The sequence below is a fragment of the Cornus florida genome, unplaced genomic scaffold, assembly GCF_030987335.1.
Source record: "Cornus florida cultivar Cherokee Brave unplaced genomic scaffold, ASM3098733v1 CherokeeBrave_3.0.0_Hap2_Chr09, whole genome shotgun sequence".
Lineage (NCBI taxonomy): Eukaryota > Viridiplantae > Streptophyta > Magnoliopsida > Cornales > Cornaceae > Cornus > Cornus florida.
This window is the reverse complement of record NW_026775579.1, coordinates 10273427-10287215: the sequence shown is the minus strand read 5'-3', so window position 1 is coordinate 10287215 and position 13789 is coordinate 10273427. Positions and strand designations below refer to the sequence as shown.

At 37.5% G+C, this 13789-nt stretch overlaps 1 protein-coding gene across 1 annotated transcript; it reads left to right on the top strand.

Moving 5' to 3' along the window:
• Nucleotides 1-885: 885 nt before the first annotated feature.
• Nucleotides 886-9405, top strand: LOC132272376 (uncharacterized). Its single transcript, XM_059773534.1, has 2 exons — nucleotides 886-1227; nucleotides 9331-9405. The coding sequence occupies exons 1-2, from the start codon at nucleotides 886-888 to the stop codon at nucleotides 9403-9405; spliced, it is 417 nt and encodes a 138-aa protein (XP_059629517.1).
• Nucleotides 9406-13789: the final 4384 nt, after the last annotated feature.

Here is a 13789-nt window from a genome sequence, read left to right as displayed (position 1 = left end):
CCTATCGTGAGGATGTTTTATCGGAGTTTCACACTTCTCGTTTTGCGATACATCCCGATGGTACAAAAAATGTATCACAACTTAAGGCGGCAATATTGGTGGAAGGGGATGAAAAGGGATGTGGCATAGTTCGTGGCTAGATGCATTACTTGCCAACAAGTGAAGGCCGAACATCAGAGGCCGACAGGATTACTCCAACCATTAAAGGTGGCATAATAGAAGTAGGAGCATGTCACTATAGATTTTGTGAGGGAACTTCATTGGTCAGTGAGGGGGGCAATGACGTAGTGTGGGTCATAGTTGATAAATTGACCAAGTCGGCACATTTTTTGCCTATGAGTGTGTTGGACGATGTTAAGGTGCTCAGATTGTTGAATATGAATCAGATTATGAGGTTGTATGGTGCTCCAGTGACAATAGTTTCAAACGGGGATTCTTGGTTCACTTATAAATCTTGGGAGGGATTTCAGGCAGCGTGTGCTACGTAGTTGCATTTTAGCAGGCCTTCCACCCACAGATGAACGGCCACTTAGAGTGCACCATTTGAATTTTGGAGGATATGTTCTGGGCCTACAATAGGAGGACCACTTACCATTAGTTGAGTTTGCCTACAATAACAGCTATCAAACGAGCATTGAGATAGCTCCATTTAAAATGTTGTATGGTAGACCTTATAGATCATCGGTTTATTGGACTGAGGTAGGCAAGACAGCTATCTTAGGAATGGACATTGTGCGTGAGACCACGAAAAAAGTCAAGCTTATTAGGCAGAGTTTGCTCACGACACAGAGCCAACAAAAGAGCTGCACAGATAAACAGAGACGACAATTATCTTTTGAGGTGGGGGACCATATTTTTCCTTAAAGTCAATCCAGGAAATGATTGATGAGGTTCGGGAAGAACGGCAAGTTGTCGCCACGATTTATTGGTCCATTCGAGATCTTAGAGTGCATTGGGAAGGTTGCTTATCGGTTAGCGTTGCCACCACATATGGACACAGTTCATAATGTTTTTCATGTATCGATGATTCAGAAGTACAAGCCAGATCCATCACATATTTTGAGTTGCGTTGATGTTGAGGTCGACGAGGATATGACCTATGAGGAGAAACTGGTCCAGATTCTCAACAGACGAGAGAAAGTGTTGAGGGATAAGATAATTCCATTAGTGAAGGTTTTGTGGCGTCATCACAGCATGGAGAAGGTTACTTGGGAACGGGAACTGGAGGTTCGTTCCAAGTATCCGGACTTGTTTTCTTCTCTAGGTACGGCTCCATTTCCGGGACGAAATCCTTTTAAGTTGAGGAGATTGTAATATCCCAAATTTTTTTCAGATTTTTTGATATTTTCCTTTTATTTATTTTTCATACCTCATTTTGTTTACCCCGTGGGTCCCAAGGGTCTCTCGAGACGTTTTTATGAGTTTGGGAATTTTGAGAATGCATTTTGATTATTCTAAGCATGTTAAAAATTATGGGATCATTTTTAGAATTTTCGGAGTCGGGACCAACTTTGTGCTCTGGAATCTTTCCCGGTTCTCCATTAATGTTTATCATTGTATTGGCATATATGTATGTATATATATATGGTAAGATATTTTGGGGGCAAGGTTGTCTTTAGTGAAAGTATAGGAGGATATTTTGGGAAGTACAATGTGAGAGATAGGATCCACTTTAACCCAAATGAGTGGATTAGAACCAAGGAAGATTTTATCTTCCAAAGTTCACCCTTCTCTCTCTCCTCTATTTCGGCCACCCCATTTATCTTTCTAGTTTTCTCTTTATATATATATATATCTATACACACACATATAACCACATACTTTAAGATCAATTTTTAAAGCCTTAGGGTGAGATTTGAGGGAAGACCAAGGAGGCAAACTAGCTCTACTCCTTAAGGGCTATCAATTGACACCAATCTTGCTAACATTTGGAGGGATTTTGAATTTGGGGTAGCTTTAAGGGCTTGTTAGGCCTGCACCACTTGAGGTAGGGTTGCTTAATGCTTTATGTTTTGCCTCTTCATGAGTTCTTATTTTGATTTCATTACAAAGCATGTTTAACATTGAAGAATGTGAAGTGAAATTGCTAGTTATGTGCTGTTTTGATGAAAGATCCATGCCTAAGTATGATGATTGTGTAACTATGTGCAAAATGGTTTAATTTGATTTGTATGAGTAGGAGTTTCCATATTGGAAATGTTGTATTGATTGTGAAAAGTTCATATAGTTGCAAGACATGATTATTTGACTACATGGAAGCCTTAAGCAAGCTATGATTGATTAAGTATGACATGTGTACAATTTACTCATTACGTATTTGTTAAATGTAAAATAGAATGCAAGGATTTATTGTAGCATGTGAGTTAACCTCTTATTGATAAATAGTGCATTCATGTTACAGGCTTGGTGGTAAGAATTGTGTAGAATCATCAAAGGGATTTAAGTTTCTAAGAAAGGTTGTGAAATGATTTTTAGAAAGGAACCAGATTTTGCGAGTCCGGTGCTAATTTGACCTAGAGAGAGCACTTACCGGATTTGGACGAGTAATATTGCATTAACTAGGCCCTAAATGGTTGTTAGATTTCAAACTAGGGATAGTTAAGCAAAGTCAATTAGCGGTTTTTTATGTGAATTATGTTGGTTTTAAGACTGGGATTGGGATGGGAATGCATTTCATTGCATTGTAAATTGAATGCTAATTGTTGCTAGATATGTGGATGTATCCCCAAAGCATGATCCCAAAAGCTTTTTACCCTTTTCTTTGGTTGTTGACTCAAGGGAGTCCAAAGCCAAGGCCTTCAGTACCTCATACTAAGCCTCCATTCTCACCCCTTCCTTTAACATTTTTCAGATCACGGCAAGGAGGTAGTTGATGACACCCCTCTATAAATGTAGTCTGACTCGAAGAATTCCATCTTTTATATCTTTTGTAACTACTGATATATATATATATATATATTTGTAAATCTTGGAGAGAATGTATTATTTTGAAATTGTCACTACGATGATGGAGGCTCATTCTTTTGGGCATCTAATCACCAACTCTAGTCATTTCTTTTGTGACCTAATGAATAAGATGGAATGATTGGGAATGAGTCGCATATTGTTGGACCAAGAAGGGGGGGTTGAATTAGTCCTAGGTACTTTCTCTCTTTTCACTTAAGAATAAATATACATAACATGGAAGGTAGAGCCAGTACAATCAAGCAAATTAAATGGACACAAACCCTATAAATAGGGAAAAACCTTGGTTCTTAGCCTTAGCCAATAAATGCCTCCACTAGAAGTATAAACCTTATTACACACTAAGCTGTCTCACTCTCTGCACATACCCGGGCACAAGAATAAACACTAGTTTTCACAACCAATCCACACTCACTTGTTCACCATCTTCACTTGCTGCATGCAAGTAGTTACTCACTTAGCTGCCCCACTTTCCAACCACCTTGTACTCACTAGGACACTGACTTTCACTCCACCTACACATACACAAGATCAAATAATGTGCACACAGGCACTCCCCCAGTCCACAGCCCCTTTGCTTGGACACACAAAGCTCTCAATAGCTATATCAACAATGAGGTGAGGATGTAAAGCCTCACTACCACATACAATGAAGTGTCAATACACAAATACAATATACTCAAGCTGGAACACAAAATAAGAGTGAATACACACAGCCTTGAGTACCACACTACGAGAGACCCTAGCTTCACTTTTCTACAACAAGAGGGGTAGATCTGTTAAAAATAGCTTCCAAAAGGCTAAAACCCTATAATCAAGGGTAAAGAAGTAACTTCCCAATGTAGCTTCAAGAATGGCCTGCAATGGACTCCCACAGCTCTATATAGCTAATATACAGTTACACAGATGTCTTCCTCAATAAACACAACAAGGTAGAATAGATTTAGTGCATAATAGAGTAAAACCATAAAACCAAGGGTAAAGAAGTAACTTCTAAATGCAGCTTTAGAATTAAGCTGGACTTGTCACTCATAGCCTTGATATCTTCATATATCTTTGTTCAACAAGATTCATATTGATTAGAGCAATGCATTATACTTTCACTTCATAAATGTTCAAAACCCCATAACTTAGGGCTAAAGGGTAAAAAGGTAATTCAGCTTCATAGACACCCCAATTGTAATGACCCGGTCATTTTCTTCCTTTTCCTTTTTCTTCAAATTTTGCGGATAAATTTTTCCGTTGTCTTTTCTTTTTTGTGGATGGTTTTTCGTCACTTAGTGTCATCTTGAGTGTTCAGAAATGGTTTCTGAGACTCTTTTCTGTGGATTGACAACTTCCTTTAAGGACCGAGTCATTTCCACAATTTTCGTTTTTCGACACTATTTACTTTTTGTCCTTATTCCTATTTCATCCTTTTCCCTATTTCGTCTTTTCCCCGTTTGTCAATTTGTTGGCAAAACCCCACTTCTTGTGCTCGGAGTTGGTTTTTAACTTCACGTATCTTTATCGTGAGTGGTTTCCACGAAATACGTATCTTTACTTTTGCAGGAAAGTACTCTAGTTGCTCCCGGTGTCCATAGGGGCATGGATGCATAATTCTTTGAAATAAATTTTTTTTCTTGGGGTGTTTTTCGTAAATATGTTTTGAACATATTTTATTTCAGGGGTATCTAAGAAAATATCTTTTGGAAGATATTTTCATTCTGGGGCAGTTTTGCAGTTAACTCTTTTTGTGGGGGCCATTGTGCAATTAATGAAAGTTATTGTAAATTATCTTGTTTTGAGCCTGGATTCTTGTACGGGATTCATTTTTACTTTTCGTTGAGTCGTAAACTCTTAGAAGTCCCTTCTGGTCGATGTTTTCTAGTTTCAGGGTTTCTGGCCCCGATTTGCGCCAAACTTGTTTGAGGCATAACTTTCTGCTCGGGACTCAGTTTTTGACACCATTTCTTCTATTATTCTTATTTTCTCATTTTGAATCTTTTTCATTCATAGAGTTTTGCCATTTGAGCATGTCTGCTTGAATTTCACTTTTTCGGACCCGGCGGGGTCTGTGCGAGGCATTTTTTGGATTTTCCTATAAAAGGGGGATGAGATATTTTGATTTTCATCTTCCCCACTCATCTTGCACGACCAGAACTCCCATGGCAGCCCAAGGGAGGCTACCATCTCCTCTCTCCTCTTTTGAACTTCATTTCTTTGTTAAAAAGTTGAAGTGCCTTTACGTTTTGTGTTCGTGTTGACTACGCGCTTCTTTCACACTTATTAGAACCCATTTCTGGCCAAATTTTGGAGTTTGGGTTTGAGGTCAAGTTGTGTTTTTCATGGGTCCTCTTTGGAGTTTATCGTGCACGGCGTTGTCCCAGACAAAACCCCGAAGTATCGTCGGATTCAAAGCCGTTCATTTTGATGGCTTTTGAGATTTTCATCTCAAATTGAGGTAGGGGGTGTCTTAGGATTATATTTATGTTGTATTGATTGATATATAAGCATATACAACTTGTGAGCATGCCTTCCTTTAAGATTTAGAATTTAATTTAATTAATTTCTATATTTGGGATTTAATTCATATGTTAGTGTATATAACTTGGAATTAAATTGTGGCTTACTAGTAAATTAGGCCTTGGTATGTTGAATAACATATATTAAATTTGGAGCATTTGATTAAGAATTGCAAAACTTATTTAGTATTTATCTTTGGTGAAAGTTTAATTCACGTGGTCTTAGCAAGCATGAAATCAAGTTATGATGTGATATTTGGATAGGTTTTGGCATGCTCTCTAACATATATTAAATTGGGAACATTTGGAATTGATTGAAAATCTAGAGAAAAATTAATTAATGAGCTTAATTAATTTTATTTTAAGTGTATTGGCCACTTAAATTGTTGTTGTATGTAATAGGTTGATAATCCCATGAAATGTAGTCCATTTAATCACCTTGTGAGCATGTTACTAATTTGATATAGAATTAGTACTTGAGACATCTTGAAATGGTAATTGGACTTAGCATGATATAGAATATCATTGACTTGCATAGCTTATTTAGATATATCTTGTGTAGGTGTATAGCTTGTTAGAATATTACAATTGTTTACCTTGGAAGCTAGTTACTAAATTGGGACTTATTTAATACTTGTGGCTTAGTGTGGTAATGTGGTTCAATTGTTGTAAAATATTCTTGTTTTGGTTTATAAATTGCATATTGGAGGCTTGACATGTCATATGCTATCTAGACTTGAATTCTAGGACATGGTTTGTGTGGATTCAACCTTATTTGTGCATAGAAGATGGTTTTATGCATTAATGGATTTAGTATAAGTTTGGTCTAACTTACTGATTTTTGTATAAGTTTTGGACTTATTGACTTTGGAAAGCTTGTAAGGACATATTTCACGTGATGGCTAGGGTTTGGCTCTAGTACAGAGACAAGAGTCTTCTAAGTCATAAGTGCGCACTATGTAGTACCTTGTGGGTCGTAATTGCTCGAAATAACTTATGCATGTACGCACTAGGTAGTGCCTTGTGGGTCGTAATTACCCGGAAACACTTGCTTGGTCTAGTGACCACATGTCCTAGTCTTTCTACTTTGATTTGGCATTCAATTTCAAGTTGTTAATCATGGATTACTTGTAACTTGAGAATTGGTGCTTGCCTATGTATTTTGATCTCATTTAGTATACTTGAAACTGTATACTTGAACTTGTATCCTTGTTGGTGTATCTAAACTCTATCTAGTGTATTTACGCTTAGTATGCTTGTCTTGTGTGTGTGGATTTCATTTTTGTATACTTGTGCCATGTATACTTATCTTATGCGTATTTTGCGTTACTTAGTATACTTGTGCTTGTATACTTGATTTGTGAGTACTCTATTAGCATATCGAATACTTGTGTAGGTATGTTGGATATTGCTCTTCTTGTCTAATATGATTAGTGTACTTGAGCATGTATACTTGTATGTCATTGTTCATTTCAGTTGCATGAGTAGCTTAGGATGATTCCTGAGTCTCACTTTGACATAGACGCTAGGTGGCATGAGCCCCTTTAACATGTTTCACCATAAGGTGATAATTTGTAAAATGCTAGGTCGATGCATGCTCACTTCCTATGAGTAGCTTTATGTTACTTATCCACGTAGTGGGGACATTTTTCAGGTATGAAGACTTGGTTCGTGGTGCTCATTGCTCCTTGGGTAGCTTATAGTTTCTAAGTTACCATTTTATGAAAGTGTTAGCATAAAATGCCTCTTTGTAGCCTTATTTGTCTAAATTTATATTCTTTGAATCCATGTATGTAAAGTATACATAAGTGCACTCTTTTCAATGTATTTAACATATATGAGATGAGGCCAGAAGCCAATGACATGTATCTTGCATTCTATGCACTTTCGTTTTCAAGGCTTAATATGAAAATGGTGAAAAATGCTTAGACATTGTGTCATAACTTTTGCATCGGGTGTGGGAATTTCATTTTTATTCTTTCGTAGGGCCTCATTAATTATGTATGAAGTGTGGCCAAGGGCCAAATGGTAATTTAAAATCAATTATTAATTTTGGTTTTCAAATTTCCCAATTCCTGTGCATTTTCGCCTTTTTGGCCGTTGGGGGGTCGGATTTTGCATCGGGTCTTCTCGGGAGCTGTGGACCATTCCCGCACGCTTAAAAACACTAAATACGCTTGCATGCACATTCGTTTCAACCTAAAAATGCATTTAGGGCCAAATGCATACTTGGTGCAAAGTTGCATTTTTTTTTAGTTTTTGACCCCTTACCGAGCTAGGGGCATTTTGGGCATTTTACAGTAAGTTTTTTTTTAATTCTCTCATGAGTCATGTAGAAAACCCAATTTTGAGGGGGGTTTATTCTTTGTGTTTTTCCAGAAAAATTCATCTACTAGCCCGTTTTTACTCTCTGTTCTGTCTGTTTCTGGAAAAAAAAAATGCTTGTAGCAGCTTTTTGGGTCCCTCTTGACCTACTCTGTTCTAGGGGCATTTTAGGGATTTAGTAGCATGTTTTTTTTCATTTCTTTCACATAAATGGGTAGGAAACATGATTTTAAGGGGGGTTTCTTCTTCGTGTTTTTGCAGAAAAATTCGTTTAAGGGTCCGTTTCTAGCCTCAGTTCTGGAAAAAAAAATTGAAAAGTTGCTTTCTATCAAAACACTATTCCTGCCCAAATTTTCATTCCCGGAAAAGTTGGTTTTTTTAAAAACTTTGAGACTTCATATCTCCTTCGTCTTGACTCCAAATCAAGTGATTTTTGAGTCTAAGTTTATTAACTTTTGCTTGTCTATCCAACGGTATGAATAGTTGCATCCAATTCTATTTTAAAAGACCATTTTACCCCTTGCAAAGTACCCTTGCCACATTGATTTGAACCCAGAAATCTATTTTTTTGAAACTTTGAGGCTTCATATCTTCTTTGCCCGGACTCCGAATCAAGTGATTCTTAAGTCTAAATTTATTAAATTTTCCTTTTCTATCTAATGGTATGCTCAGTTGCATCTAGTTTTGTCTTAAAAGACCATTTTACCCCTTGTAAAGTACCCTTGCCGCATTGATTTTAACTCAAAAGTTTGATTTTATGAAACTTTGGAGTTTCATATCTTCTTCATCTGGACCCCGAATCAAGTGATTCTTGGGTCTAACTTGGTTAATTTTTTGCTGTCTTCCCAGTGGTGTGCTCGGTAGCACCCGATTCTATATTTTCATAAATAACTATTTTGTCCCTGGGGGCTTAATTGTTATTTTTCCGATCTCTTGCTTCCGCACTTTATTTCATTGAGTTCCACGACCTCATGGAAGGTCATTAAAGTGTTTTAGAGGTGTGTTTTGCCTTGGGAGATTGTTGTCTTGTTTCTTGCTTCCGCATTTCGGATCCATTACCGGATCATCCTTTCGGTTCATCCCTGACGCAGTCGCCTAAAAACCAGGGTCGTCACACCAAAGTTCACTCCCCCAATCTTCAATAGACAATATACACTTGCTCAAATGATCAGATCAAATTATAAAGTAAGGTAAGACAATGTAAGTTCACAACAGCAACATTAAGGTTAGAAACCCAAAATCTCAGTTCTGTTAAACATAGCCTTAAGAGGCTTTAATTCTTCAACTGCTAATAGCACCCTCAGCATAAAATAGATGAGTTACACTTTTTCTACAACTGGGACAAGTTATACATTCAATGGGACATCAATGCAGCTCTAATAACATCAAAACAGTAGCTTGTAGCAGGCCCGTATTATGCAACTGTAATTTTCTAATTTGAGGGGTAAATAAGTAATTGCGAGACTGAACCTTCTTGTTTCAAGTTCCCTCAGTTTTATTTCAATATACTACACTTGCTCACATCACTACTTCTCAGGTTATAGCCAGTAAACAGCAAATTTCAGTTCAAATAAGGCTTCAGAAAACAGTTTCAGCTACAGCAATGTTATGACGGCAAATTTGGTATTTTGACACTACTAACTTCTGGATTTTAGCTCCCTTAAGTGTATTTTAACTATATGAAAGTGCTCAGATGGATAAAACATTAGTCACACCAATGTATCCAATTTTTAACATCCAACCAGCCTTGAAAACTACAACATGCTGAAGCAAGTATGGTTCAAGATACAAAAATAGTACAGGTCACTCCTCAGTTCAAAACTCAACATGGATAGCCTCAAAATAACATTTTAATCACGCTCAGGTGTTTAACAATCATAGTATAGCAAGATTATAACAATATATACTCAGTTCCAGAAGCTTAAACCAGAATACTAACCAAAACTTGAGGTTTGAGATACTAAAGATTGTACCAGTTGTTATATGAAGTCCTCAACACCTTCAGCAGATGTATATCACTAAGTTATGCATGCTCAGACCTTGTTCAACCTTTAGAAGTGTCCATAGCAGAATTTGAATCACCTCGGCCTCTCTTTTACCTGAAAATCAGCACTTGATAGCCTCAACCATCTTCACTACAACTATGCTTCCTTCAGGCAAATTTCAGAGATTCATTGAAGCTCAACCATCATACAATATCTCTTAACTTCTTGTTCATTTTTTGCTCTCAAATAGGACTCTCTCTCAGCTGCTGCAGCTTTACTTTTTTTTTCGCTTAGAGGCACACCCTAGAAGGCCTTATAATAGCATATATATATAAATACACATATAGCAGCCCTATTACAGCAGCTCCAATACACCTGTCACCTTCCACCAATCATTGACAAGAATGATTTAGATATTTTTCAAAATAATGCACCAATGCTGGCCTGCCACCTCAGCTGTTTTGTCATTATTCTTACCATATAATGACACCTTGTGCATCAGTAAAATTAGTTCATACAGGTGAGACCACAATGACTTTTATCTTGCTTAGCCTCTAAGTTCTACAACATCATTGGAGGACAATATTTTCATGGTCCACAGCCACATGTCACAGGTATATTCTAAGCACATTCACAGCACACTTTGCACACAAGCCTTCCCCAAATGCCCCTTATTGAATGTAATAAAATGATAGCTTCGAGTATGAATACAAGGGCTATTTTTGCAATGCACCTTCACTACAGGGTTTTAAATTGTCTCAATAATTTGGATTGGCTAAGATACCCTCGGACCATTGGCAGAACTTTGTTTGTGCTGACTATGAGCTTCATTACCCTGTAAATGTTGAACTATGTACGTGCCGAACCCTGTATGTGTTGAACCATGTAAGTGCTGAACCTTGTAAGTGTTGAACCATGTAGTGCTGAACCTTTACGTGCTGAACCTACTTAGTAAGTGTTGAACCATACGCTTTACCGAAGCTTCATTACCTTATGCTGAACCATAAGCCCTGTGCTGAACCATGAGTAATGAACCTGTAATTACACTTGGTAGCCCATTGAACCTGAGACTGTAGAATACTCTTGACATTGAAATTGCAAAACACTTGATCAAACATGGATCAACAATCTCCCCCTTTTGCACTTTCAAATGTTAAAAACCCTTTCATCTATTTCTCCCCCTTTTTGACATTGGAAGTCAAAAGGTGGATGGGATTAACAATGATGGATTGAAGGCTAGCAATTCTTGAATTGAAGAGTATCAGAGCAGATGAGGTACAAACTTTAAAGTGAAATACTAGAGCTGCCGAACTAAGCATCATACCTGTAGGATTAGTTTGCAGATCCTTGTCTCTAAGAGGAGGAGGCCTGAGATTGATTGATTTAGCTATTACATTGATCACCACACCTTCAAAATGAATTTTCTGGTCTTTATCTCTAAGTGGAGGTGGTCTGAGATTATTAGCCCTTGAGCTTTGTAAAAATAGAGAGTGATGTTCGAAGGCTTTGACTTTGACTGACATAGGTGTAGGTTGTCTGCAACTCCAACTAACTATATTCTTTGAAGAAACACAGTGGATTGAATGCGCTACCAGGTTAATTAATACACCTTTAGGATTAATTATCAAGTTCTTGCCTCTGAGTGGAGGAGGCCTTGAAGAATCAATTACAGAAATACTTTCCTCCTTATCATTTCCCTTTTCAAAGGACTTTAAATTCCTCTTACTGCCGAATTTCAACTTTGATAGGCTTATGGAGGCTTTGAGTTCTTGAACTTTTGAGAATTCAGCAAGTTTTCCTATTCTTGAAAGGCTTGTAGCTGTGAGAACCATCATCTCTGAGGCTTGAAATTCACTTGCTTTGAAGAGGTAACCAGTATTTGACATTGAGAGGAATGTGTTAATCCTGAAACTTGAGTGCTCGCATTTTCTTACTGAGTATACTATCTTTAGTTTGCTGAAAGGATTAGTGGAAGAGGGACAGTGATTATGTATTCAATATCTGGTGATCTTCTCCTTTTTCCAAAGTGAACCTCTTTGTGTACAAGGATAGCTTTATCTTTGGAGGCTAATAACTAAGCCTATTTTGAACATCTTGCAACACCACTTCTGTGCACATAACCATTTTCTTGTGTCAGATTAGGAACTTTCTTCATACTATCATGAGGAATCATTAGTCCTTCTTCAGATGTATAAGAGATGGGACACCACAGATGCAATTTCGTGCATTTTCCAAGTCTTCTCAAGGAATCTCTAGCTCTAAAATAAGTTAGATAGTGGGCTACAAATGAGAGGGAGCTTATAACACCTAAATTAGCTTTAGGTGAACCAAGAGGTACACTTTTTGAAAGCTGCCAATTAAAGTACAGTTTGTCACTAGTATCTTCAAGTGAAACACTTTTTTCTTTGGGAACACCTTTATTTTCCATTTCAGTTTGTTGCTTCAATGATTCACCAGTTTTGGAAATCCATGCACATGTTAAAGTTTTCTTTGGACAATTCAGACTAGAGTTCCCTTGTATTCTCACTGAGAGAGTCTCCTTCTTATAACTTTGCAGCATTGAGCCCTTCTTCTCATTGTTAGACTTCTGTAAACAGCTCCTTTCAAATTTCCATCTTCTAGGTCTATAAAGCACCTCAATCTCAGCTTGACATTTCTTCTTTAGATTAAGGATGTAGAGATCCTTTGGATTACAGTCAACCTCAATAGTAGAACCATGTTCAACCTTGCTTTCATCTGTCAAAAGTATTGAAGAACCTTCTTGAACAATGTTGTTCTTTGATTTGAGCTTCACTATGTTACAAACAATAAGTGAAAAATAAATTAAGACTGAGAACTTAGACTTGAACATAAGTATCCTCTTCAGTTTTCTTTTCTTAAATATAAGCTTTTGTAGACTGAGTGGTCATATCCTTGGTTTTCTCTAATGCTTCATAATCTTCCTGACAAGTATATTCTGTCCCAAGTAAGTCCCACACTTCCTTGGATGATTTACAGCCCTTTACCTTCATGAGATCCTGATGGTTTAAACCACTGAATATAGACTGTTTTGCCTTTGAATCATTAAATATATCATCTTCATTAAGCATTGATAATCCCTTGATGGCAGCATACCACACCTCATATGACTGAGCCATTAAATAAACCTCGATTTTGATTTTCCAATCTTTAAAGTTTGTGTTATCAAGACATGGTGCATTGTCAATGCAAAGACCTTCCATTGTGTTCCAGGAATCTTTACTGCAGGCTTGTTAATTCCTTGGTTGAGCAGACTAAGGCTATGATACCAATTATTGGACCAAGAAGGGGGGGTTGAATTGGTCCTAGGTACTTTCTCTCTTTTTCACTTAAGAACAAACATACATAACATGGAAGGTAGAGCCAGTACAATCAAGCAAATCAAATAGACACAAGATATACAAGGAAACCCTATCAATAGGGAAAAACCTTGGTTCTTGGCCTCAGCCAATAAATGCCTCCACTAGTAGTATGAACCTTGTTACACACTCAGTTGTCTCACTCTTTACACACACCCAAGCACAAGAATAAACACTAGTTTTCACAACCAATCCACATTCACTAGTTCACCATCTTCACTTATTGCATTCAAGTAGTTACTCACTCTGCTGCCCCACTTTCCAACCACCTTGTACTAACTAGGACACTGATTTTCACTCCACCTACACACTCAAAAGATCAAACAATGTGCACACAGGCACTCCCCTAGTCCACAGCCCCTTTGTTTGAACACACAAAGCTCTCAATAGCTATATCAACAATGGGGTGAGGATGTAAAGCCTCACTACCATATAAAATGAAGTGTCAATACACAAATACAATATACTCAAGCTGGAACACAAAATAAGAGTGAATACACACAGCCTTGAGTACCACAATACGAGAGACCCTAGTTTCACTTTTCTGCAGCAAGAGGGGTAGATCTGTCAAATCACTGTGCAGCTTCACTTGATGATCAAACTAGGTTCCCACAGCCTTGAATCAGTTAAATAC

Coding starts and splice junctions, on each gene's coding strand:
- LOC132272376 (XM_059773534.1), top strand. CDS start 886: ATGAGGTTCGGGAAGAACGGCAAGTTGTCGCCACGATTTATTGGTCCA. Junction 1,228..9,330: donor CTTGGGAACGGGAACTGGAG/GTTCGTTCCAAG, acceptor ACTACTTCTCAG/GTTATAGCCAGTAAACAGCA.